We start from the raw sequence: 27,096 nt of genomic DNA on the forward strand, positions 1-27,096 counted from the left end.
CCATTAAGATTCAGCATATGCATAAATAAGCTTATGTACCTAATGTTACACACACTTTAATACTAACCCTACACTGAATGCATGCTGCCCATGTATCTTTCTAGACTCACATTACCATCAATGTGCTGCCTTTTATTTGTTGTAGAAAGTATCCCAGAGTTGAAAGGTCCCGGGTTTAAAGAGTGTTTCTTCTATGATTATGTGGCTTGTAGGAAGGGGAATCATCTGAAGAGAAAGAGTAGGTAGACTTGGAGGACCAGTGGTCTTATAAAACCATAATTCCAGTGGCTTATGCCTGTAATCCCAGAACTTTGGGAGGCCGAGGCCAGTGGATCACGAAGTCAAGAGATTGAGACCATCCTGGCCAACATGGTGAAACCCTGTCTCTACTAAAAATACAAAAATGAGCTGGGCCTGGTGGGCCACGCCTTTAGTCCCAGCTACTCGGGAGGCTGAGGCAGGAGAATCACCTGAAACGGGGAGGCGGAAGTTGCAGTGAGCCGAGATCATGCCACTGCATTTCTGCCTGGTGACAGAACAAGACTCCGTCTCAAAACAACCAACCGTAATTGCCACTGAAAGTGTTAGGTGCTCTAAACTGCTGGGAATATTTCTTCCCACCTTTCTTTCAAACGTGCATTCTGATTGGTGAGCTCGTTTCAAGGCCTGCGGGAGAGCCTCACAAAGATTGTAGACAGGTGGGGCGTGGCGGCTCAGGCCAGTAAATCTCAGCACTTTAGGAGGACTGGGGGGGGGCGGGGGAGGGGGGGGATCACCTGAGATCAGGAGTTCAAGACCAGCCTGGCCAAATAGTGAAACCTCGTCTCTACTAAAAATACAAAAAGTAGCCGGGTGTGACGGACGCCTGTAGTCCCAGCTTCTCAGGAGGCTAAGGCGGGAAAATCGCTTGAACCCGGGAGGCGGAGGTTGCAGCGAGCCAAGATTGCACCACAGCATTGCAGCCTGGGGGACAAAAGTGATGCTCCGCCTCGAAAACAAACAAACAAAAAAAAAAAAGATTGTAAATATTTGGTTTGCACTGAAAAGGAAGGCTTCTTCTCAGTCTGAATCAAGGAGGAAAAGGAAGGAAAACAACTTCGTCTTACATCAGAAGTTTACTTTGCGTTGGACACTTAAATTCCTAAACGGGGAGAAATGCAAAAAACTCTGACTCTTCAGAGTCATAACTAACGTTATCTTGGGCCACAAACTTATCAATAATGCAATATAAGTCGGTGTCTTCTCTTTTCTACTTAAAAAAAAATTCTGATTTTTATTATTACTTTATTGCCAAGAGAAACAGACAGTAAGTCGGAGTCATAGGAGCCATTCACCATTGTGGTGAATGAGGGTGGTGGCTCACCACCCCATGGGACTCCGAGGTTTCGGTGACAGCTCGCCTGAGCCCCAGGGGCGCTGAGATTGCGGCGACGGGAGAGCTCAAGGCAACTGCACGCAGCGGGTCCCGGCCACACCCCCGGAGTCACCCGCAGGTCCCAGCCGCAGGGCGCCCCGCGCATGCGCACGGCTTCCGGCTCGGGAGGCGGGCCCTGGCTGCCATCTTGCTGCGCGCGGGAAGCGCCGCCCCGGCTGGCCAAAAAGCGGAGCCTAGCGAAAGCGTGTACTGCCCAGACCGCCTTCCTTCTCCGTTGCCAGCAGTGCCGAGCAGCCAGGCTGCCCAACTGCAACTCTAGGCCAATGAACTAATCCATCGCCCGCAGCCCGACTCTCAGCAGCGGTTCGTCCCGGTGCCCACCCCCGCGAAACGGCCTCCCCGCCGGCCACGATGCCGAACGTGCAGCTGCCGCCCAAGGAGAGCAACCTCTTCAAACGCATCCTGGTGAGTGGCCGTAGGCCGCGCCGCCGCCCCCTGGTCTCCGGGTCCTCGGGCCTTCGGGGCAGTCTGGATGTGGCCGGCGCCGGCCGGGCTTGGCCTCCGCTGTCCAACCGCTCTTTGTTTACCTCGGAGCCCGCGGGACCCCACTTCCCCGCTCCGATCGGCCCACCGGGGTCTCCGGGCCGCTCCTCCGCGCGCTTCCTTTCCTCGATCTGCGGCGGCTGTCCTCACCCCGCCGCGCTCTTTCCAGAAACTTCACGCCGCCCTCCGCAGTGCCCGGGCACAGCCTCCTCCGCCGGCAGTGGCTGTCGTGCTGTCCGCGGCGCCGGCCTCGCAGCCGCTCCGCGGAAATCCTTCCCAGTGGGTTTATTTGGCCAGTCTCCCCTCGGCGAGGTGTTGTTTGCAGTCTGCGTTTTCTGCTTTGCGTTTTGCATTCGCTGCTTCGCGCGTGCGCGATCGCACAGTGTACCCTCATATACCCGTGCGCGCGGGATCGATGCGGCGGTGGGATTTATCCTGGATACGAGGACGTCAAACCGGCAGCTCTAGGAGGCCCAGCCCGGCACCCCCTGCCTTCGGGAGAAAGTTTGCCTGTCTGTCTTGCACCTTGTTCGCCCTCTTTGGAAGGGAATCGTTGACTCGAACTGTGTTTGAGTTGTCACAAACTTCAACACGGCTCTTTGCTCTTAAGACGCACGGGCCTTGCTTGAGTAATTAAAGCCGCGTGGACTGGCTGGTTTTGCACTCGAGGGGAGCGGTTTTTTCCTCTAATGCCGAGCGGAAGCCTAAATACTGGCCCCGTACTGGTGACCGCTGCAGAGCCGGGTGGGCAGTTTTCTGCGGGCTGGGTGCCAGCGTCTCTGCTCGCTTTCCAGGTTCTGTTCTTCGAGGAGAAGAGGCAGCATGCCTTTGCATACTCTGGCTACCCTGGGTTTTAAACTAATATTGTTGATAGGTGGCTGTCCTTTCTGGTTCATCTTTTCATCTGGAAAAAAAAAAAAAAAGCGTTTATTTCCTAAACAAGCGTTTAGGATTAAAGGTGAATTTATTGAAAGCTGGGATGGCTATATGGCTGTTAGTTGTTGCTTAACTTTACTATAAAGAAAATACTAATTTAGAGTATTATTAATAGCGGCAGGTAGTTTATAGTAGCTGTTCTGTTTCACGCCGATAGAAACTTCACACGGTCTTCACAATGTTAAGATATATAGCAGATGGGATAAAAATTTTAAATGTTATGTGGTGCTTAGTTTTAAGCAAATAAAAAGAGACAAATGTGAGAACATTAAAAATACAAATTACTAAAGCATGTGGCAGGTTGCTTTATTGGGCTTTTTATTTTGCTTTTTCTCCTGCCCTTTTATTTTACACAGCATGGAATTGGAGAAGGGGTTTATTTATTTACTTTTATTTTTTATTTTTTTGACCCAGGAATCTGAAACATTAGTGAGAATATCATCTGTAAATCGCTAGTTGGATTTCAGGACATTTGGCCTCATACTTCAAAGATGACAGCACTTCTTTTCTCTCTATATTGAGTTTTTTTTGTAGTGCAAACCATGGATCAGTGTCATAAAGAAAAAGTTACATTGTTATTCTCAAATTGCAAAAAATTGGAGTTTATCCCCAAATAAATTGGGAAATGATAACCATAATTATTTTGAGATGGGAATCTTGCTTTGTTGCCCAGGCTGCTGTCGAACTCCTGGCTTCAAGCCATCATCCCACCTCAGCCTCCCAAATTGCTGGGATTACAGATGTGAGCTACTGTGCCCAGCCAACCTAAACATTTTTAAATCTAGGTATGTAATGTTTCTTACAAGGTTGCATGAATTTAGAAGGATTCTGCATAAGTGAATTTTTTTTTTCTTTTCTTTTCTTTTTTTTTTTTTTGAGACGGAATTTCACTCTTGTTGCCCAGGCTGAAGTGCAATGGCAAGATTTTGTCTGACCGTTGCCTCCTGGGTACAAGTGATTCTTCTGTCTCAGCCTCCTGAGTAGCTGGGATAACAGGCGTGCACCACCACACCCGGCTAATTTTGTATTTTTAATAGAGGTGGGGTTTCTCCATGTTGGTCATGCTGGTCTCAAACTCCCAACCTCAGGTGATCCGCCTGCCTCGGCCTCCCAAAGTGCTGGGATTACAGGCATGAGCAACTGCACACGGCCTATGATTTTATCATTTCACAATTGTAATAAATGTGGGTAAAATTTGGCTACAACGAATTTCGTAGCAAACTGAAGTCTCTATAATGAATTTATCTTTAAGGTTTAGTGAGTTAAAGTGCTTTGCCACTAACAATAAATTTTTTTCTATTGAAAAACCTCAGACACTTCACAAAAAGTGACCAGCTAGTTTTTTATGTGTTACACATGGCTTATATCTGCATGTCTTATTCCCTAGACTGGCTGTTAATTAGCATTACAGTTTGTTGAACTTTGGAGCTATTTCATGCCCTCTTTTAGGAAGAGACAAGCCTAAGGTTGGTAAATGACCAAGTGGCTAAGGTTCACTGTCTGGTTAGTAGCAAAGTTACTAGAATCTATCGTTTCTGCTTAGTATATAATGGTTCCTGAGTGACTGTAGACTTGTCTTTTTTTTTTTTGTGACAGAGTATTGCTCTGTCACCCAGGCTGGAGTGCAGTGGCGAGATCTCAGCTCACTGCAACCCCTGCCTCCTGGATTCAAGCGATTCTTGTGCCTCAGCCTCCCGAGTAGCTGATATTTCAGGTAGACTTGTCTTTACCTGAGTACTTAGACTCTGGGGCCAGACTTGGGTTCAGAATTGTGGCTCTGGCATTTACTAGTTATGTAATCTCTATAACTGTGCTTCAGTTTCTCTAACTAATTGGAGATATCATGCATCTCACAGACTTTCCTGGGATTTAAATAAAGAGGAAGCTGTCTTAGGATGAGCAAAAAAATAACAGTGTCTGGACACATAGTAAATGTTTCCAGCAGGCATTACCTATTACTGCTGTTACTGGGAGTATGATTATTATTATTTTCAGATCATAAGTCAGAATAGTATTTCTCTTTGTCTTTTTCAGTAGTTTCTTCCACTTTTTTCTTGTCATTTGTGAGACAGACTCCTGTAGTCAAACTCAGATTATTTTTTATTTTAAAGTATTTTTGTAGTAGGCAGTATATTCACATGGTTCAAAATTTAGGTTTCTCTCTTGTCCTTATCTTAGAACCACCTAGTTCCCTTCCCCAGAGGCGGTCAAGAAGCTGCAGTATGAACTTTTTTTCTGTGAAGACTTTTCCAGTTTCTTCCACATCCAGCCCCTGATGCAAGGCTTAATGAGGGTCTCATCCACTGCTAGTGCCATTTTGCTTTGAACTTAGTAGGCTATTTATCGAGCAGTTTCTTACTTGTTTAGCTGTGGCAGTGCAGCAGTGTTGAAAATAGGCTAAGGCCGGTGCAGTGACTTACGCCTGTAATCCCAGCGCTTTGGGAGGCTGAGGTAGGAGCTGGGATCACTTGAGCCCAGGAACAAAAGATCAGCCTGAGCAACATAGCGAGACTTCATATCTACCAAAAAAAAAAAATTAGCTGGGCATGATGGCATACACCTGTAGTCCTACCCTCTCAGCAGGCTGAGGTGGGAGGATCACTTGAGTTCAGCCGTTTGAGATTATAGTGATTGTGTTATTACACACAGGCCTGGGCAACAGAGCAACACTCTCTCGCTAAAAAATAAATAAGAAAGATGACAGATCCTTGTTCTAAGGATCCATTATATGATGTTGGGGAAGACAGACACTAAATAATAGAATAAATAAGATTTCAGGAAATGATAGCACTGTGTGGAAAATAAAATAGAGTAATATGGTAGAGAATGTGTTGGGGAAGGAAGGAAGATGGTAGTATTTGATAAAGTGGGCAAGTAGGGGACATGTGAGACTTGGATAATGAGAACCATCCATGGGAAGATCTGGGAAAGCATTTCAGGCAGAAGGAACACAAGTGTAGGAGGCCAGAGGTGGGGATAAGCTTGGCATGTTGAGTAATATAACCCCAGTGTGACTGAACAACATAAGCCGGGGAAGAGTGGAAAGCAATGGGGTGGTTCTCCGCATCAGTGGCTGCCAGGGAGAGATGTTAATTGTGTACCCTGGCTGGTGGCATTCAGGAATAAAGATGTTCCTTATCCTTGCATTGGACTAATGGTCGCTGGAGTAAGACCAGAGTTTGCAGCTAAGCTTAACTGCTTATAAATAAGTTCTTGAACTCTCGAGTTCAGTTTCCACGTCTCTGAAGTGGAAGTAATGACACCTACCTTAAATAATTGGTATTAAGATATTACAGGTTTTATACAGACGCGTAATAGCTGCTCAATGAATGGTAGTATTTGTGTGTGTGTGCGTGCACGTGTGCTTGCATGCACTTGGGTTTCATTCTTGTAGCAAAGGCTTTTAGTGCAGTTTCTGGTATTTTTCTGTTGTCACATATGTTTTTGCTTAATTTTATATTTTTGAGACAGGGTCTTGCTCTGTTGCCCAGGCCGAGTGCAGTGGCACAATCATGCCTTACTGCACCCTCAACCTTCTGGGCTCAGGTGATCCTCCCACCTCAGCCTCCCAAGTAGTTAGGACTACAGGTGTGCACCACCACGCCTGACTAATTTTTAATTTTTTTTATAGAGATGAGGTCTTGCTTTGTTCCTCAGGTTGGTCTTGAACTCCTGGGCTCAAGCAATCCTCCCGTTTTGGCCTCCCAAAGCATTGGGATTTCAGGTGTGAGCTGTGGTACCCAGCCTGCTTTTAAATTTTGAATTAAAAAGTTCTGGGTACTAGGAAAGGGAAACAATAAAAAATTCTGTGGCAGTATTGATTGATGAATTTCCGTTTTTTCCCGTTTGTTTATTTTGAGACAGAGTCTCACACAGTTGCCCAGGCTGGAGTGTAGTGGCACGATCTCGGCTTACTGCAGCCTCCACCTCCTGGGTTCTAGGAATTCTTCTGTCTCAGCCACCTGAGCAGCTGGGATTACAGGCATGTGCCACCACGTCTGGTTAATTTTTGCATTTTTAGTAGAGATGGGGTTTTGCCATGTTGGCTAGGCTGGTCTCAAACTCCTGAGCTTAAGTGATCTGCCCACCTTGGTCTCTCAAAGTGTTGGGATTACAAGCCGTGAGCCACCTGGCTCCGTGAAATTTCCTGTTTTTTAAATGTCTTTTTTCATTGCCTTCTATAAAAGTGAAAATATGTAGATTTTAGAACAATTTGACAAGAATAGGTAATACAAGTATACTGCATGTTTGTAAGTGATATCCTTTCCATCATGTTTTAGACCTAATTTTGGGTCATGAATTTAGAATATATGATGCAGTGAAAAGTTGCTTTGTTGTGTATTCATTTGATAAAATAACTTTTATTCATTTTTTTTTTACAGAAATGTTATGAACAGAAGCAGTACAAAAATGGCCTCAAGTTTTGCAAGATGATTCTATCGAACCCCAAATTTGCTGAACATGGAGGTATTGTCTCATGTGAGAGATTGCTTTAGGGAAATGGAATTCCAAAACCAGACAGGATTAACAGTGAAAGAAGAATATTTCCCAGATTCCAAGGCCTTGCATTTCTTTACTAGAATGCGTAATTGTTCAGCATTTTTTCAGTGCTCTCTTTGAGTCTTATTCTAGATTACCTGTATCATCCTTAAGTATATGTACTGTCTTTTAGATTAGGACTGGTTGGTTGATATATTGGGAAACAATTGGAGAAAGTATATATCAGTATTTTTATAGACCTTATTTCCATTATTATTTTGAGTAGAATATTAAGTTTATACCTTGGTTTCCTATGTGTAAAATTAGGACAAAATTTGTAATGTAGAAGTATAAGCTATGATCACCTGCACTTTATTGTTTGGTAGATGTGTTTTTTTTTTTAAAGTATGTGCTGACCTTTTCGTATGATACTACTAATTTACCATTAGACTGTATATTTTGAGTTGTTTTTCTAACACTGGTGTTACTAGGTTTGTATTTTCTTCTTCTGTCCATTTTGAGAGGTAGCCAGTGTTAGAAGGGTGGATCAGGATAGACGTGGCAATTACCCTGCAGCATAGCAAAGCTGGTTGAGGCTACTTAGTTTCGGACTTGAGTAACTGTTGAGACCTCTTGCTGGGAGAGTTGGCTGACCTTGCTCACGTTTCTAACCACATTTAAAAGGTTATTTGAAGGAAATGGAAAGAAATCTTTATTTTATAGAATTAATTTTAAAGCTTATTTTTTTTTTTTTTTACTTTTTTTTTTTTTTTTTGGGGGGGGGAGGAAGGCAGGAAGGAAGGGAATAAGGACGGTAGGGAGGAAGGAAGGGATGAAGGAAGGAAGGAAGGAAGGAAGGAAGGGAGGAAGTGGGGAGGGAGGGAGGGAGGGAAGGGAAGAAAGGAAATCAAGCAATGAAAGAGACATTGCCAACCTGGATCTAGAGGTTTACAAGTTGATTTCTTTTTTTTTGAGAGAAGGAAAGAAAAAAAAAATAAGTAAAGGAGAGGAAGAAAGAGGAAGAGAAAGAGGGAGAGTAAATGGAAATATTGCTTTATTTTGAAAAAAATTGGGTATTAATAATGGCCAATCAATGTTTCATTTAAACTAATGGGTAGGTGTGATGTGGTATTGACAAGAATGTATATTTTGTGTATTTGAAGTGGAGAGCTCTATAAATATTTATTAAGTTTACTTGTTCTGGATCTGAGTTCGAGTCCTTGATATCCTTATTAATTTTCTGTCTCATTGAATCTAAGTCTCCTATCTGGGTGTTAGGATCGTTAGCTCTTGTTGTTGCATTGATCCTTTTACCACTATATCTTTGTTGCTTTAAAATCTATTTTATCCGATACAAGAATTGCAACTCCTGCTTTTTATTTATTTATTATTTATTTTTGCTTTCCATTTGGTTGGTAAATCTTTCTCCATCCCTTTGTTTTGAGTCTTTGTGTATCCTTGCATGTGAAACAGGTCTGGATGTAACATGCCGTTGGGTTTTGGCTGTGTCTTTTGATTGGGAATTTAGTCAATTTAAATTTAGGGTTACTGCCATTTGATGTTGACTGGCTGTTTTATCCATTCGTTGGTGTAAATTCTTCTTTATGTTGGTGCTCTTTACTTTTTGGTGTATTTTTAGAAAGGCTAATACTGGTTGTTTCTTTCTGTGTGTAATGCTTCTTTCAGAAGCTCTTGTAAAGCAGGCCTGGTGGTAATAAAATCTCTGAGTTCTTGCTTGTTCATAAAAGATTTCATTTTTCCTTCAGTTGTGAAGCTTAGTTTGGCTGGATATGAAATTCTGGGCTGAAGGTTCTGTTCTTTGAGGATGTTGAATATTGGCCCCCACTCTCTTCTGGCCTGTAGAATTTCTGCCGAGAGATCTGCTGTAAGTCTGATAGGCTTGCCTTTGTGGGTTATCCGACCTTTCTCTCTGGCTGCCCTTAGTATCCTCTCCTTCGTTTCAACCCTGGCGAATCTAACGATTATGTGCCTTGGGGTTGCTCTTCTTGAGGAATATCTTTGTGGTGTTCTCTGTATTACCTGGGGTTGAATGTTGACCTGCTTTGCTAGTTTAGGAAAATTTTCCTGAATAATATCCTGAAGGGTATTTTCCAGCTTGGATTCATTCTCTCCGTCACATTCAGGTACACCTATCAAACGTAAATTTGGTCTTTTCACATAGTCCCACATTTCTTGGAGACTTTGCTCATTCCTTTTTATCCTTTTTTCTCTAATCTTTTCTTCACGTTTTATTTCATTAAGTTGAACTTTGACCTCTGATATCCCTTCTTCTGCTTGAACAATTCGAGTGTTTAAACCTGTGCATACTTCTCGGAGTTCCTGTATTGTATTCTTCAGTTCCATTAATTCACTCATACTCCTCTCTAAGTTGTCTATTCTCAATAGGATTTCATCAAACCTTTTTTCAAAGTTCCTAGTTTCTTTACGTTGGGCTACAACATGGTCTTTTTTAACTCACCGAAGTTTGTTATTATCCATTCCTTGAAGAGTGATTCTGTCATCAGGATGCGCTCGTTCTCCATCAAGCCTTGTTCCATTGTTGATGTGGAACTGTGATCATCTTTAGAGGGAGAGGCGTTCTGACTTTGAGTATTCTCAGCTTTTTTACGCTGGTTTCTTCCCGTCATTGTAAATTTATCCTCCTGTCGTATTTGAAATTACCAACTTTCAGATAAGATCTCTTGAGTGGACGTCCAGGTTGTTAGTTCCCAGGGCCAGAGCAGCGGCGTTAAAACTGATGGTGCTTTTCTGCCCAGGATTCTCCTGTCGGGCTTCCTTCTTGTTTCCGTAGTAGGCGACTCTGCCTTCCTGGGGCTCCAAACCTCGGTCAGAAGGGGAACCGGTCCCGTTTACTCTGCTCCGAGAGCTGCCGCGCCGAGGTGCCGGCGGAACCGCTGCGCCGACCACGAGAGTCACGCTGGCGACCCGTGTGTTTCCACCACTGGGGGATCTTCTGCTCCGTGAGCTACCAGTGTGGCGTCCTCTAGTTCTCCGCGCCTTCCCTGAGAGCTGCAATCCCGGGATGTTAGTGATCGGCCATCTTGGATCGTTCTCTAAAGCTTATTTTTAAGCTTTTTAGCTGTGGAACCTTTATCCACATGGAGCCTGTGGGGAAGTTCAGTATGTAAAACAGATAAAAGGCATTGCAGAGGGGGTTTGGGCCACAGGATCACCATGTTCTCAATACCGTGGAGTCTGCCGATCAGTTTGAAAACTGTTATTCTTGTGTAATTCCCTTCTTGTGGAGAATTCACAGAATTGTTTCATCTTAAACCAACTTTTATTAACTTAACGTACGTATTTTGTGTTGCCACTACCATTGTCTAGTGTTGTGCTCTTGAAATGTGAACTGATGTTTTAGCCTAAGTAGAATTTGTTGGAATAAACTTGCTATCAAAAATGAAGTCTGTTTCAATATTGAATAAAGTGATTTTTAATTATGTATATGTCTTTATCAAGGTAGATTGAATGTTTTTGTGTGATTGTAAATCAGATTGGTGATTGATTAGAACTGACTTTAGGTAAAAGCTGTGGAACTACTACAGTAGATTTAATTCCGTATGTCTGCTTTGTTAATTTTTTTTTTTTTTTAGATGAGTCTCACTCTTGTTACCCAGGCTGGAGTGCAGTGGCACAATCTTGTCTCACTGCAACCTCCACCTCCCGGGTTCAAGCAGTTCTCCTCTTTCAGCCTCCTGAGGAGCTGGGATTACAGGCATGTGCCACCATGTCTGGCTAATTTTTGTATTTTTAGTAGAGACGGGATTTTGCTGTGTTGTCTGGCCAGGCTGGTCTCAAACTCCTGACCTCAAGTGATCCACCTGCCACGGCCTCCCAAATTGCTGGGATTACAGGTTTCAGCGATTGCGCCTGGCCTGCTTTGCTATTTTTTTCAGCAGAATAATACCAACCACTTTGACAGAGTCTTGTGAAGAGCAGAAACCGTTTTAGCAACTCTGAACCTAAGGAATTTCAAAAATGGACTTGGGCTGCTAAGCTTTAAGTAAATATTTAAATGTAGTTTTACTTTTTCTACTTGGAGAGACGTTCAAACTGTGAAATTACAAAGATGAATTGGAGCTGTAGTAATCCTTCAGCTCTCAAGTATTAAAGTACTACTAAGAGAAGAATTTTCTTTCATTTGTAAATAGAGTTTAAAAATTATTTTTTCAGAGACTTTGGCTATGAAAGGATTAACATTGAACTGTTTAGGAAAAAAGGAAGAAGCTTATGAATTTGTTCGTAAAGGACTTCGTAATGATGTCAAGAGTCATGTCTGTATCCTTTTGTAGTAGTTTAATTTATGTTTTCATTAGTTTTTTCTAATTCAAATTAAATTTTTACTGTGAAAATTTTAAACCTATATAGAAGAGAGAATTTAATGAACTCTTTTTATCAATTACTCAACTATAGTCATTATCAACATTTTGTAATATTATCAACTATTGCCCATGCTCCTCCTCCAATACTAGTTTCATCTGTTCCCTGCCTTGTATTTATTTACTGGAGTATTTTAAAGGAAATCTATAATATATGTTTACTTCTGTTGTGCTTAGTGTTGGAGAAAGGTTACTTTGATTAGTATATGTGACTTGAAACCCATTTTATTTCCTTAAACATCATGAACTGAGTATTATTTCCCTATTATTTCAAATACTGACTTTTAGTTAATTATATGATAAAATTTGTATGTCTTGAACTTCTTTTAGAAATTTCAGAAGGAAAACTTAAACTTATTTTAAAACAGATTTTGTTTGATGTTAAGTACGCTATTGATCTTCAGCTTGGTTTCTGTTAACATAGAGACATAGCTGTTCCTTAATTGGAGCTTTATAATTTTGTTTTTCTTTGGCTAATATCCCAGTGTGTTAAAAACAATTTTTTTTTTTTTGAGAGGGAGTTTTGCTCTGTCATCCAGGCTGGAGTGCAGTGATACAGTCTCAGCTCACTGTACCCTCTACCTCTCGGATTCAAGTGATTCTCCCACTTAAGCTTCCCAAGTAGCTGGGACTGCAGGTGTGCACCACCATGCCCAGCTACTTTTTGTATTTTTAGTAGAGATGGGGTTTTGCCATGTTGGCCAGCCTGGGCTTGAACTCCTGACTGCAGGTGATCCACCCACCTCAGCCTCCCAAAGTGCTGGGATTACAAGTGTGAGCCATTGTGCTCAGCCAAAAAAATTTTTTAAAGGATGGATCATTGAAATTGATGTTAATTTGTTTTTCCTATCGATATGTTTATTTGCAGTTTTTTCCCCCCATATATTGCCCTTGCATTTTAATTTATTACTTTTAAATCACTTAGCCACTTATTGGTATTGAACATAAATAGCCTTAGTAGTGTTTTCACGTATTTAGCTTAGGGTGTTCTCAAATTACTAGATATTTATTTCTTTTTTTTTTTTTGAGACGGAGTTTCGCTCTTGTTACCCAGGCTGGAGTGCAATGGCGCCATCTCGGCTCACCACAACCTCCGCCTCCTGGGTTCAGGCAATTCTCCTGCCTCAGCCTCCTGAGTAGCTGAGATTACAGGCACGCACCACCATGCCCAGCTAATTTTTTTTGTATTTTTAGTAGAGACGGGGTTTCACCATGTTGACCAGGATGGCCTCGATCTCTTGACCTTGTGATCCACCCACCTCAGCCTCCCAATAAATATTTCTTTATCCCAGTGCTTACCCCAGAGTGAAGAGAAGGGCATGTAAGTATGATAGTTTAGTGGGGCTTTTGGCTCCAAGAAATGCTAAGACTTTAATTTACAAGTTTTATTTACAAGAAATAAAACTTTTTTTTTGTGGCCTTTACTATAACTAGGGAATTAAGTGATAGTTACACGTTACTTTAGAATTGTTTGACTTAAATATATTTCAAAAGGTAGTTGCAGTTAAGTATATATTCTGTTTGAACACACCATGATGAAGAGTAGGTGAACGTCGAGGTTGCTGGGGTAGGAAAGTGATAGGATAGAGGGTAGAAAATGTGAAGAATTTTTGCCAAGAATTCTTTAAGGTTACTTAAAATATTACAGAAAATTTCAAACAAACACATAAGTAGAGGGTATTATCAACTAAGCCTGATCTGGTTTCGTTTTTAAATTACCCTCACTATTCCACTCCCTCGGGCCCCACATCATTCTGAAACAAATTGCAGGCAAAATACTATCTCCTTAATGGAAGTTTTATATTAGATATGTAGCACAGTATATTCTAGTGTCTGTGTATGTCCTTATTTCCTTAACTTAATAGGTTGGCATGTATATGGACTCTTGCAGCGTTCTGATAAGAAGTATGATGAAGCTATAAAATGTTACCGAAATGCCCTCAAACTAGATAAAGATAACCTGCAAATTTTGAGGGATCTCTCACTGTTGCAGATCCAAATGAGAGACCTTGAAGGTTACCGAGTAAGTACTTCATTCTTAAATGTACATGATTTTACAGTAGATTTAATTTAAGAGCATGTGAATTCAGAATGAGGTGAACATAAGCCAAGACCACAAATTTGATCGTTTATTAGACGGTGTATGTCACTTGGGATCTTCCTCCTCAATCATAGTTAAGGTACTGAGGGAATGTGTTCTCTTTCTGGGTCCATGAGGGGGGCTTAGTTTTAAGGGCAAGAATTTCCCAGTGCCATGCCCCCCTCCCCTCTCTCTCCATCTGGGAGATTTAATAGTTTATGTTTAAATTTCGTGGGCGGGAAGAAGCTAAGAGTCAGTCACTCCAGCGGAAGTTCTAAGGATCTCCTCTCATTGGCCCTGGGGTCTTAGAGAAGGTGGGAGTTCCTCCCAGGTTAAAAGTCCCCTTCTTCCTCACCCCTTTGGACTCCATGTTTGGGTCCACTTCCACCAACACTCCCTTTGTGGAAGCCGTCTTTTTCTCTCCTGGATTTTCCCTCTGGAGTCCCCTTCCACACCCTCTTGTGGAAGCCTGTCTTCTCCTAAACTCCTTCTCTCCCTATTCCCTAACACTCTCTGGAAGCTGCTTTCCTTTCCTGGATTCCATCTTTCTGGATTCTCTCACTCAGTGTGAGAGTTAGCTGTTTCTTTTTCTCTCTTCCTATTTCTCTCTCTCTTTAAATAAATCACTTTCTACAAACACTTTTGAATCTGGCATTTACTGCGCACTGCGCCATGGTCCCCTCTGTCATTCTTGAGAGGGCAGGAGACCAAGAACCTGGAGAAACACCCTCTCAGGGAGCTGAGGGCACCCTGAACCCCATTATTACAGTACTTTCTTGAGTATCAAAAAACAATAACTGGTGGGTGTAATGGTCCACGCCTGTAATCCCAGCAGTTTGGGAGGTTGAGGTTTGAGGATCACTTGAGGCTAGGAGTTAGAAACCAGCCTGGGCAACATAGCGAGACTGTCTCTACAAATAAAAAAAATTAGCTGGGCATGGTAGTTCACACCTGCAGTCCCAGCTACTCAGGAGGTTGAGGCAGGAGGATCCCTTGAGCCTAAGAGTTGAGGCTACAGTGAGCAATGATTGTGCTACTGCACTCCAGCCTGGGCAACAGAGCAAGACTTTTTCTCAAAAAACAAAGTGGTTTTTTGAACATTTAAAATTTTTTAATTCTTTAAAAAGTAGAGACAAGATCTTGCTATGTTACTGAGACTGGTCTTGAACTCCTAGGCTCCAGTGATCTTCCCACCTCAACCCCCCGAAGTGCTGGGATTACAGGCATGAGCCACCACATCTGACCATAACTGTTTAACTGGAATATCTATGTGCAACTGCTGTACTAGATTCTTTGTGGGTTTGATATTTACGAATTTGGTAAACGAATAGAGCTTTTCTAGTTGAACCCTAAATATAAAAGTAGCTTTTAAAAATTATTAGTAAATATTTTTGAAATGTGAGATGGGTTGCCATAAATCAGTCTTTCTGTAGTTCAGACCTCTTCAGATTTCTTGCATCTTCAACTCTCTCCTGGACATCTCCATATGCTTGTTCCACTTAATGTCCTAGAATCAGTATGTCCCGCATGGAATTCTCTTTCTTGTGAGAAGGTGGCCACCAGGTTCTAACAGTTTTCTTTAAAGACATTATTTATATACTTCTTTCTTTTGCCCCCTACTGCCATGTAAGTCTTTATATCCTGTGCCTAGATTTTTGCAGCCACTTCAAGGGCTCTGCTGAACTTTGAACTTAATAATGGCACCACTCTTCAAAGTGTTTTTTTTTTTTTTCTTCATTTGTGCTTAGCAGCTTAGATGTGGTTGGGGTTAAAATCAGTTATTTTTGGGCTGGGCACGGTGGCTCAACGTCTGTAATCCCAGCACTTTGGGAGGCCAAGGTGAGTGGATCACCTGAGATCAGGAGTTTGAGACCAGCCTGACATGGAGAAACCCCATCTCTACTAAAAATACAAAATTAGCCGGATGTGGTGGTGGGACGCCTGTCCCAGTTACTCGGGAGGCCGAGGCAGGAGACTCGCTTGAACCCAGAAGGTGGGGGTTGTGGTGAGCCAAGATTGCACCATTGCACCCCAGCCTGGATGACAAGGGCGAAACTCCATCTTAAAAAAAATAGGAATGAGGCATAGAAATTAAGAATATTGGCAAAGCAATGATTGCTAAAGTGAATTGTGAAGTAAATTAAGTTAAAAGAGCACCAGGCATGGTATTATGTGCCTTTGTCCTGGCTACTTGTGAGGCTGAGGTGTGAGGATCGCTTGAGCTCAGGAGTTTGGTCCAGCTTGGGCAACATAGGGAGACTCTGTCTCCAAAATTAAAAGAAGAGATTGGGCATGGTGGCTCATGCCTATAGTCCTAGCACTTTGGGATGCCAAGGATGGTGGATCACGAGGTCAGGAGTTCAAGGCCAGCCTGGCTAAGATGGTGAAACTCCATCTCTATTAAAAATACAAAAAATTAACCAGGCATGGTGGCAGGCGCCTGTAATCCCAGCTACTTGGGAGGCTGAGGCAGAGAATTGCTTGAATCGGGGAGGTAGAGGTTGCAGTGAGCCAACATTACGCCACTGCACTCCAGCCTGGGTGTCAAAGCAAGACTCCGTTTAAAAAAAAAAAAGCTGGCAGTGGAAGTTTGAAGGACCCACGGAAGTATAGATGCTGGTGGTGTCAAAGAACAAGGGTAGAAACGTCACCAAATAATAGTGTTGGCAGCGCAGGAACTGTGGGTAGAGATGGGAAAATCTTGGGACTTAGAGGATAGGTTGTGGGATGGGTGATACATGTATTGTTTTTGTCCAGGGTAATGGCAAGAGTTGACAGAGAAAAGAATATTGACCTAGACCTTAATAAAGGATTTGGGAATGACAGAAGCCATGGTAAAAATAAGGGATAGTCAGATGTTTGGGTGTTTCCCCTGGCTGTGCCTATCCTGTGTCTGGACAATTATTACAAGATATTTACATTGTAAATACATGTAATTCATGTAATAGTTTTATAAGTAATAAACTGTAGTTTAATTAAAAAACCATCTTCGTCTTACAGAATGTTTAGTTACCAAAAAAAAAAAAAAATTCTCATTATTTAAAGGTAATTTAATAAGGCAGTCCAAAGGCATGGACCCCAAAGATGTTTCAGTAACGGCCTCACAGTGTGTATTACATGGTATTCTAGAACTTTAGTAATTTAGGTAAGAAATATAAAAAGTATTTCTATTTTATTCTGAAGCTGATATTTGTTGATACGATTTATTATAAATGTATTAAAGGTTAGATTGTTAAAACTGATGAAATAATGTTTTACAGAATGTTTAACAAATTAGAACAATTTTTTTTTTAGGAGACAAGATACCAGCTTCTTCAGTTACGCCCAACCCAGCGTGCTTCCTGGATTGGATATGCTATTGCATACCATTTGCTGAAAGATTATGATATGGCCCTAAAACTGTTGGAAGAATTTAGACAAACTCAGCAAGTAAGAATTTTAACATTTCCTTCTACCTTCACAAATGGAATAGTTGACTTCTAAATTGTCCCTGCCCTCAAATGTGAATTAAAGTCTTTGAAACCTATGGAAAATTGGAAAACTTTTTGACATAATTGGAAACAGTTACAATGTAGGATTTTCTCTCTCCTTTTTTTTTTTTTTTAAAGAGAAGGGGGTCTTGCTATGTTGCCCAGGCTGGTCTCGAACTCCTGGGCTCAAATGATCATCCTGTCTCAGCCTCCCAAAGTGCTGGAATTACAAGCATGAGCCACCACGCCTGTCTCCATGTCCACATGTAGATTCAGCTGCAAGTTGATGGAGATGATGTGATTAGTCACTTCACTTAGAGTTAATCCCCCAATCTTGAGTCTCTTTTCCACGCCTGTGTTTATCGTCATTTCATAATCTTGATCCCGTCTGGAGTTTTTCAGGACAGATAGACATCCTCCGTAGTAATTTCTTCTTTATAGATACTCTAGACTTGGGCTTTCTCCATTCTATTTTAGTCTGCCTTTGCATTCTATTTTCCAGAAATTTGTTGAAATCTTACATAGCATGTTCTATTTATGGGTTTTTATGTCTTTTAATTGCTATTTTACTTTCCAAAGGGAGGAAGTAAACTGTGTAGTGAGGCCTCATTTTTACTTAGGTTTTTAGCTTTTTACCTCACACCAGATAATTTTTTATTGGGCTAGTTCTTTGTCTTTATCCAGTAATCACGTTCACTGTATCACATTTGGTGGACTTGATAAAAAACTTTCCCTTTAAACACAAAATCACTGCATTTTGATGGTTAAATTTAGGTTTTTGCAATTTCTGTTTTTCTTTCTTTCTTTTTTTTTTGAGACAAGGTCGGAGTATGTTGCCCAGGCAGGAGTGCTGTGGCTGTGTGCTACAGTCTGGAACTCCTAGCTCAGAGTACTCCAGAGACTGAGGCAGGAGGATAGCTGAGACTACAGCTGTACCAGTGTGCCTGGCGGTGTTGTTCTTTAGACATAATGCTGTTGCATGCGTAATAGACTATAGTATATTGTTAACACAACTTTTATGTGCACCGGGAAACGAAAAAATTATGTCACTCACTTTACTGAGGTGGTCTGGAACCAAACCCACAATCTCCAAGGTATACCTATAATTGATTTTTCTTCACTGAGCTTTTATTCTGTGACCTTGCTAAACACTTCTACTAATTCTAGTAGGGTTTGTTTTTTTTTGTAGATTCTATAGTATTTCAGTCATTTTTATACATTTTTTTTGTTTTTCTAAAAAAAATTTTTTTCTTTTAAATAAGACGCAGGGTCTCACTGTGTTGCCCAGGCTGGAGTGCAGTGGCTATTCACAGGCATAGTCCCACTACTGATCAGCACGGGAGTTTTAACCTGCTCTGTTTCCGACTGGGCTGGTTCACCCCTCCTTAGGCAACCTGGTGGCCCCTGCTCCCTGGAGGTCACCATATTGATGCCGAACTTAGTGTGGACACCTGATCAGTATAGCACACTACAGCCCAGAACTCCTGAACTCAAGGGATTCTCCAGCCTCAGCCTCCCAAGTAGTTGGGACTACAGGCACGTGCCACCACGCCTGGCCATTTTTATATATGTAGGATTTGTTGACCTCTATGACTTGGGGAGAGACAGAAGTCTCACCTCATTATTTGTTTTAAATAATGCATTCATTTTTGGTGCTGTTAATCACTCTTCTGTTTCTGTCTGCTTGTGGGTTGCTTTCTTGTTTGTGTGAATGACTCTCCTGAGAAGACAGTTTAATATAACTGCTTTATATAATTATATAAATAAAGTAATTTGGTCATTTTTTTTCAGGTTCCTCCAAACAAAATGGATTATGAGTATAGTGAACTGATATTATACCAGAATCAAGTGATGAGAGAGGCAGACCTGTTTCAGGAATCTTTGGACCATATAGAAACATATGAGAAACAAATATGTGATAAACTTTTGGTGGAAGAAATTAAAGGTAAGTTGGCTTGCCTTTTTTCAATGGCCTCAAACAGAAAGCAAAAAAACTATGTGTTTTATTCTCTCCTAAGTCTTAACATAACACTTCTTATGTATTCAGAAGGGTTCTAAGCACTTTATTATTAAGCCATTATTAAGTAACTTAATCCTCATACCACCCTATGTTGTAGTTATTATATCTGTTTTGAAAATGAGGGGAACTGAGGCACTGAGAGATTGACTAACCTCAAATCATACAGTTTAGTAAACTGGAGAGTGCTAGATTTGCATCCAGATTTCATTCCCTTAATCGGTATGCTATACTGCCTTCATATTGACTGTGTGTCTCTGTATGTCCATCTGTAGTTAAATACAGTGAGGACCATAATCGGTGATACTGGGATCATCATGAACACAGGGGTCATTTATTTTCATTATGGGCTAATTGTGAAGACAGGATCCCTATATTTTTAACAGCATTCAAAGGGTCAGACAAAAATTTTCACAAACCTTTGCTCATTAGTTTCCTTTCCCTGAACAATATTGTATTAAACTGAATGTTCAGCCGAAATAATGGTTTAGAACTAACAGTTGTATGACCTCTGAAGTCTGAAGCTTAATACAAATAATAGCTAATATGTATTTTAAAACTCTTCTGTTTGAGTATGGTAATTGCTTAAACTGCTTTATTTCATTTAATTTTTTAGGACTTTTAAGATGGGTACTATTTGTTAACCCCATTTTATAATCGAAGAGACTGAGGCTTAGAGAGGTTAAGGACTTGCCCAAAGTCACCTAGCTTTTTAAGTGGTGGAGTTAGTTTCCAAGCACATCAACACATCCTTCTGACTTCAGAGCCCTTACTTTTTTCTAAAAAATAGACGTTTTCAGGACAGTTTTAGGTTCACAGTAAAATCTAGAAAAAGGTACAGAGTCCGTCCCTCCTGCAAAGCCCTGGCAACCACTGATCTTTTTACTGTCTACATAGTTTTGCCATTTCCAAAATGTCATATAGTTGGAATCATACAGTTTGTAGCCTTTTCAGATTGGCTTTATTTTTGCCAAATCATTTCTTGCCTGAGAAAGATTGGTTTCTTTCACTTAGTAATATATATTCTTTTTCCCATGTCTTTTCATGAGCTTTTTATTTGTAACCACTGTACGCTTTCTGGTTAATGTATATAGCATGTGAGTGACCTAGTTCTTACTGTAATTAATGTCAATACCAGTATTAATGACAACACTTTTAAAAGTTATTGATACAATATGGGTAAATTATTAAATATTCTGGTCTTCATCTTGTTCCACTACTTATTGATGGGAGCAAAGAAAAAAAGGCAATTATGTTTCCTTCCTGAAATATTGCTGTTTCTTGATTAAATCTTAACTCCCTCAGGTTGCTGTTTCTCTTTTTTGATATTTCTCCTGTGGCATCAATAGGGAATACATTCAATGTAATCCATAGATTAGATTATCTAATCTTAAAGAAAAGTAGGGAATGCATTTAGGTTAGATTATTTAATCTTAAAAAAAAAAAACGAATAGGGAATGCAGTTTTGAAAAGTAAATAGGTTACAGTGAAATTAATTCAAGTTAAAAAACTCTAGGCCATGCATGGTGGTTCACATCTGTAATCCCAACACTGGGAGGCTGAGATGGGAGGATTGCTTGAGCATAGGAGTTCAAGACCAGCCTGGGCAACATAGTGAGATTCCATCTCTACAAAACAGTTAAAAAATTATCTGGGTATGGTGCTACATGCCTGTGGTCCCAGCTACTTGGGAGGCTGAGGAGGGAGGATTGCTTGAGCCTGGGAGGTTGAGGCTACAGTGAACTGTGATTATACCACTTGCATTTCAGCTGGATAACAGAGCAAGACCCTGTCTCAAAAACCAAAAAAAGTCCTGCAGATTGCCTCATAGTCACATTTATCCTTACAGTGCTAGTGAGGTAATTTGGGGCCATTAATTTGAACATGCAAATTATATTATCTACAGAGACAGATACAGTATGTTTAGTTTTTCCCGGAACTTTGCAGGTCAAGAGAGATCTTTGTTATTTACAGGCTTTTTTTTTTTTTGGTGGTTATTAATTTATTATAATCCTTTAAAAAGCCTTAAAAATGAGAGATTTTCACTTATGAATATGTAGGTGTATACTTATTTGTCCTATATGTTCCTCTAGTAATAAGCTTCGCTTCATGGTAGTAGCAGATACCAGATGTTTTTGAAAATGAAAAATGCTAATGTCTATTAATCTGGGATAAGCAGGGTAAAAATGGGCCAGAAGTTAGTTGTGGAGGAATGGGACATGCTTCAAGTTTTAAGTAGCACACTTTTATGTGTATTCATTTTGTGGCAAGCAGTGGTAGATTTGGTAATTATTCCTGGTTCAGTCTTATTCTACAGTTTGAGTGATATATAATATCAAAATAGTAAAATAATAGTACATAAAACCTGCTAGAATGTGCTGCCTTCTCCAACATTATGAAAGGAGAAATAGGATGACTTGAAGATATTTTAAAGGGTATTTATTTGAAATAGATGGTTTGAGGAATGGGAAATCTTGGGGGCAGAAAGTTGAGGTATGTGCTTTTTTGAGAATCTCCCTTTTATCTTGGACTAGGTGTGTTTTCCATCATTTCTGAGAGGTCTGGGTCCTCATTCTCCACACCTGCTCTTGATTTATATGGCTTAGTAAAAGGATTTGACCTTTTACTGACTGACTGAACGGACCTGCACGTGAACATGGCTTGTGTGGTTTCCTGCTATAAAGCAGTGTTTGGTGTTACGATTTCAGAGTTAAACTTCTCCAATTTTAGTGACTTTGAAAGGAAACAATAAGAATTGAGTGGAGAATTAACATATGAACTGATAAGTAAAGTTGTATTTAAATCTTGTAGTAGGAAGATAGGAATGTTTCAGTAGAATTATTTGTCAGTCTAATTTTGATGTGTTTGTGTATATCTTTAGTTATTTCAAAGGGTATAAGATATATGTAATGCAGAAGTTTTTTACTAACAAATTAATGTTGTACGTATATATTTGGAGTGTTAGAGGGAGCCAAAAATGAAGGTTCATTTCTGAAGGCAAGCTATGCTTAGTCACATAAACTGCAACATGCCCCAAGGGGAAGCATACAGAATTCTGTCCTTTTAACCATCGATAATGCTCAGTGAAGTCTCTGGGGTCAGATAGATATTTAATGTTTAAAATGAATATGTCTTTAAACTTAATTTTAGGGGAAATACTGTTGAAATTGGGAAGATTAAAAGAAGCCAGTGAAGTGTTCAAAAACTTGATTGATCGGAATGCAGAAAATTGGTGTTATTATGACGGCTTGGAAAAAGCTCTACAAATTAGTATGTAATGATTTTTCTCCCCTTTCTTGTAACTACTGTTTTGAAGTATGACAAAATGTAAAGTTGTAATAATACTTGAGAACAAATAATTTTAGCATTAGTACTCATTTTTCCACTGAGTAAAATTATAGGTTAAACATGGGAGTAAAAATGAATTCAAGTAGCTACACTTTAAGTGTAAATGCTTACAGATATTTTAGGTTCCTTGACCCTTACCTGTGATGGTATTGGAACGTGAGGCAAAAACAAAACAAAGGCAAACCAAACCAAAACAAACCATACATTTAGACTAGCGACGTGGGAAGAAGATGAGCATTCCCTTTCTGGGAGGTGTCACAACTTTAATATTTAAAAATCGTTAGAGGTTCATTGCCCTCAACCTCTAAGTATAGGAATTGGTCCAGAGAATTATTGTTGAGGGTATTCTCTGATTTCAAATTAGAACAAAATGTTACATACCTTCTTTTGAAATTAGGTAGCCCCGACCCTTTTCAGAAATCTAGTGTTAGTCTAAGATTTTTATAATCTTTTCATAATTAAGTGTTGGTAGGAACAGTTAATATTTCTAAAATTATATTTACTCATGAATAAATATATTTCTGAAATAATTATGGGACTGGCTCGAAGATGTTGAAGCAGCAGGATTTTTTTTTTTTTTTTAGAATTTTTAAATTTAAGAAGTATGGTAAATAGGTAGCTACCCACATGATTTATAGTAGTATAAACTACAAGAAAAGTTTAACTTTTGTATCCTCACTGGTATTAATTAATTCTGCTGTTCTTTTTGTGTTTAAAATTCAATACTACAAATTGTTAAAAATTTATTTTCTTAAATATTTTTAAGAAAATGATTAAAATCACAATATTGATTAAAGCAGTATTTTCAAAAAAACAGCAAAACTCATATGTGTGAAGGTTGAAAACATGGGGTAACTATGATTTTTCCTTAAACTGCGAGTAACTGACATTAGAATTAATAAAAATATTTTAATGTTTTAGTAAAATGAATAATGTGTTCCATGTGTTGGGATTCTTGGTTACTTTAAAATGTATTGATTGCAAAACTAATGACACTACTTTATTGTAGGTTCCTTATGACCTTTCCTTCCCCGTGGTAAGTTCTGGAGCTCCAGCTTGTGACTTTAATTAGAATATTGAAATTGTTTAGTTTTGTCTTAATTACATTTATACGACTTGTTATATCTGGGGTAGTGGAGAAATTTTTTTATATTTGGCGCTTGTTATTCTCTAAGATTATGTGTGAATATGAGAATATTTTAAAAATACTTACATGCAGTTGCATTTATGTGTTAATACAAGGGTCTTTAATATTTTTAAAGTCTCCAAATCATTAACAAAAAGCAAGGTTTTCTTTATTTTTTTTACATATCCCTGGTGTCAAAATCCAACCACATTGGAGCTCCAAAGCATATTACTGGGGGAAGGAATGAGTCTAAACAAGATCACACCTCTTCAAGTGTAGTGTTTACAGTCTGGATACTTGATACTAATCTCGAGTATCAATACTTGTTACTAAACACAACGTTTACTGCAGAGATACCTTGTCTGCTAACACCCGGGGTTATTTTTAGGAGAATTTATTGTTTTGTGGTCTAAATTAAAATCTACTTAAAACCTTATAGTTCAAAAATAGGTTTGTTTGCTTTTTCTTAAAATTCCACTATAAATTATCTTATTGCTTGTAAATCTCTTTGTGAATTATGCAGGATATTATTTTAGAAAAATGAGCTACACCTAGATCCTGTTTGCTTGCATACTGTTGTTTCAGAGTAACATGTAGTTTATATGTAGACAGATCCTTTATGTGGTACTATAAAATTAGGTGGTTCTTGGAAGGGAAGATAGGACTTTCTGTTAGAAGTATATTTTATATCTTTGGAAGGATAATGGAGTTTTATTGAAGATTTTAAGTGTTAAAGTTAACATGGAAGCTTAGTTTATCTTTTTATATTTTAAACATTTGCAATCATAATCCTAAAATGTTGCTTCTTTGAGCCTAATCAACAGACATTATAGGCTTTTATGGGGATTTATGTAGGTTTTTTTGGTTCAGAGTGTTTACGTAACATATGTTACTAGAGATACGTTATAAAAAGATTTTCTTTTCCATGAGTTGTCTGCTAAAGGAATATAAGAGAAGTGCAGCATATCTTGAGTCTGCGATGGCTTGTATATGTGATTTGGGTTCTATTTAGAATCTTGTGATGAAAGAAGTTTTGGCTTTCTCTGGAGACGAGTTTAAAATGGTGACTTAACTAATTATAGAATTTCACCATCACAGTGTTTTAAATGTTATTTTACCAAAATTGAAAGCAGCTTTAATATTGTTAATGCAATTTCATTTATAACATAATTTAAAAAGTTGTTAGCGTTTTGCCACAAATGAAAATTTGGATGCTATGAATCTCACCCCTATTTACTGATAATAGGCACTTTAGAAGAGAGGCTTCAGATTTATGAAGAAATTAGTAAGCAGCACCCCAGAGCAATTACACCCAGAAGATTACCTTTGACCCTTGTCCCAGGTAATATTAGGATGTCTTTTATAATACTAATTATTTGTCAAAATTACTCAGTGTTATTTATATTTTAGAAACATGTTTCTGGTGTAGAGTTTATGTCTGCAGCAATCTTGGAGTTAGGACTGAACTGTTATGAATTTATTATTTATAAATAAGAATATTTTAAATATATGAATTTATTATTTATATATATTATTTATAAATAAATTCATATTTTTATATAAATATAAATAATAAATTATTTATAAATACTTCATGCGTAGCTAAATGTTGATTGTAAGATTTGAAGTTATCTGTATACATATAAAACTGCTTTTCTTAAGTTGATCTCATAGAGGTAGAAAGTGCAATGACAGGTACCAGAACTGGCAGGGGGGCCTGGGGGAAGGTGAAGAGTGGTTGGTTAATGGGACATTCAGACAGAAGGAATAAGTTTCGATATTTGCAGAATAGGGGGACTGTAGTTAACAACAATATATTGTATATTTCAAAATAGCAAAAAAGAGGACTTGAAATGTTCCCAACACCTAGAAATGATAAGTAATCAAGGTGATAGATACCCGAAATACCCTGACTTGGTCATTACACGTTCTCCATATGTAACAAAATATCACGTACTGCGTAAATATGTACAAATATTATGTATAAGTGGAAAAACTGCTTTTCATATGTGACTTTTAAAAAAGCACTATATTCAGAAGGTAAATTCCCTATAGTTAATGACAAAGTATATGTGGTATCATGATTTAAATGGTAAAAGTTTTGATTTTTTTTTGAGACGATAATCTTGTTCTGTTACCCAGGTTGGAGCTGGAGTGCAGTGGTGCAATCTCTGCAGCCTCAAACTCCTGGGCTCAAGCTATACTTTTGAAGTTTTATATCTTCTTTTCGAACATAAATTGAAAGAAAAATTTGTGAGCTGTTTGCACCCACTGCAGTGTTTAAGAACAGAACATCATCATTTATTCAAGAATTAACCACTTGACTGAGTTTTGCTTTTTACCATGTCTTACTTTTATTTTTAGAGCTCCGTGTATTTTGTGTCCCTGAAAACAAAAACAGCTTTTTTTATATAATTTATATAAATTGGAGTACTCTGGTGTATGTTCTGTGATTTGCTTTTATTGTACAATAGTATATTCATGACCTTGAGCTGAGTTATTGCATATAGCTGAACTCATTTTGTGGGCTACATAGGAGGTAGACAGTATATTAGCTCTTCAGGTAGTTAATGTCTTTGTTCACTTTTTTAAAAATTACATTTTTTTTTGAAGTCTATTTTTTGTAAGTACCCTTGATTATGAATTATATATTGGGACTTCTGGTATTTCTTTTGATACAAGTCAGACTCTGGACAGCTAATATAACTTAAGTTTCTGGGGAGGTGAGGAGTCTATTTTATGTTCACATTTGTAGTGGCAAATATTTGCTTAAATAATTTGGTCATAATTTTATTTTTACCACAAGATTCATGAAAATTAAAAATTTTTAGTTGACTGATCTGTGAAATATGTGAAATACCTTTTAGAAGTGTGTTGTATTAGACAGTAGACAGAAATTCATTTTATACTATTGCATTTCGGTTCCGCAGATGAAGAATAGTATTCTTCTGATCCTCCATTTTTTTGTTTTGTTTTTATAGAATACAGATTTCTCTGATGTTTTCCAGGGAACATTAAGTCCAAGTAGATATTAATAGGCTTGGTTGGGAGAGTGTTGGTGGGCTTGAGCTGTTCTTCAGCCAAGTAAGTTTGGGAAACTGGATGAAACACAGCTATTAGGTTTCTACAGGACTTCTTAGAGCTTTTAATACACCCTTTTTGAATTTCAAAGATGGCAGTATATGCGTACCTGAGGAGTATTTTCCCTAATAAAAGTGTTTTGTGGAAGATGTGTATACTTACATTTCTGTATTTCTTCCTCCTCCTCTTCGTTTTAAAAAATAATAGCTTTTTGAAATATAATTTATATACCGTAAACCTC

The 27,096-nt window shown here is 39.2% G+C and overlaps 1 protein-coding gene across 7 annotated transcripts in view; it reads left to right on the forward strand.

Moving 5' to 3' along the window:
- The first annotated feature begins 1,626 nt into the window (after window positions 1-1,626).
- Window positions 1,627-27,096, forward strand: part of NAA16 (N-alpha-acetyltransferase 16, NatA auxiliary subunit) — a 60,572-nt gene continuing 35,102 nt past the window's right edge. For 4 of the 7 annotated variants that reach the window (XR_013536229.1, XR_013536231.1, XR_013536230.1 and 1 more), the window contains exons 1-8: window positions 1,627-1,840; window positions 7,237-7,321; window positions 11,528-11,632; window positions 13,599-13,756; window positions 17,108-17,242; window positions 19,075-19,228; window positions 22,451-22,570; window positions 25,021-25,116. Coding sequence is in view for 4 of the 7 variants with exons in the window: in XM_002749003.6 (XP_002749049.1) it covers window positions 1,787-1,840; window positions 7,237-7,321; window positions 11,528-11,632; window positions 13,599-13,756; window positions 17,108-17,242; window positions 19,075-19,228; window positions 22,451-22,570; window positions 25,021-25,116 (907 nt within the window). In the remaining 3 variants the exon portion in view is untranslated. Of the gene's footprint in view, window positions 1,841-7,236; window positions 7,322-11,527; window positions 11,633-13,598; window positions 13,757-17,107; window positions 17,243-19,074; window positions 19,229-22,450; window positions 22,571-25,020; window positions 25,117-25,916; window positions 27,000-27,096 lie in introns of those variants that run through there. The other 3 variants (XM_035302559.3, XM_035302557.3, XM_035302558.3) reach the window with 3 other exon arrangements.

The sequence above is a fragment of the Callithrix jacchus genome, chromosome 5, assembly GCF_049354715.1.
Source record: "Callithrix jacchus isolate 240 chromosome 5, calJac240_pri, whole genome shotgun sequence".
NCBI classification, from domain to species: domain Eukaryota; kingdom Metazoa; phylum Chordata; class Mammalia; order Primates; family Cebidae; genus Callithrix; species Callithrix jacchus.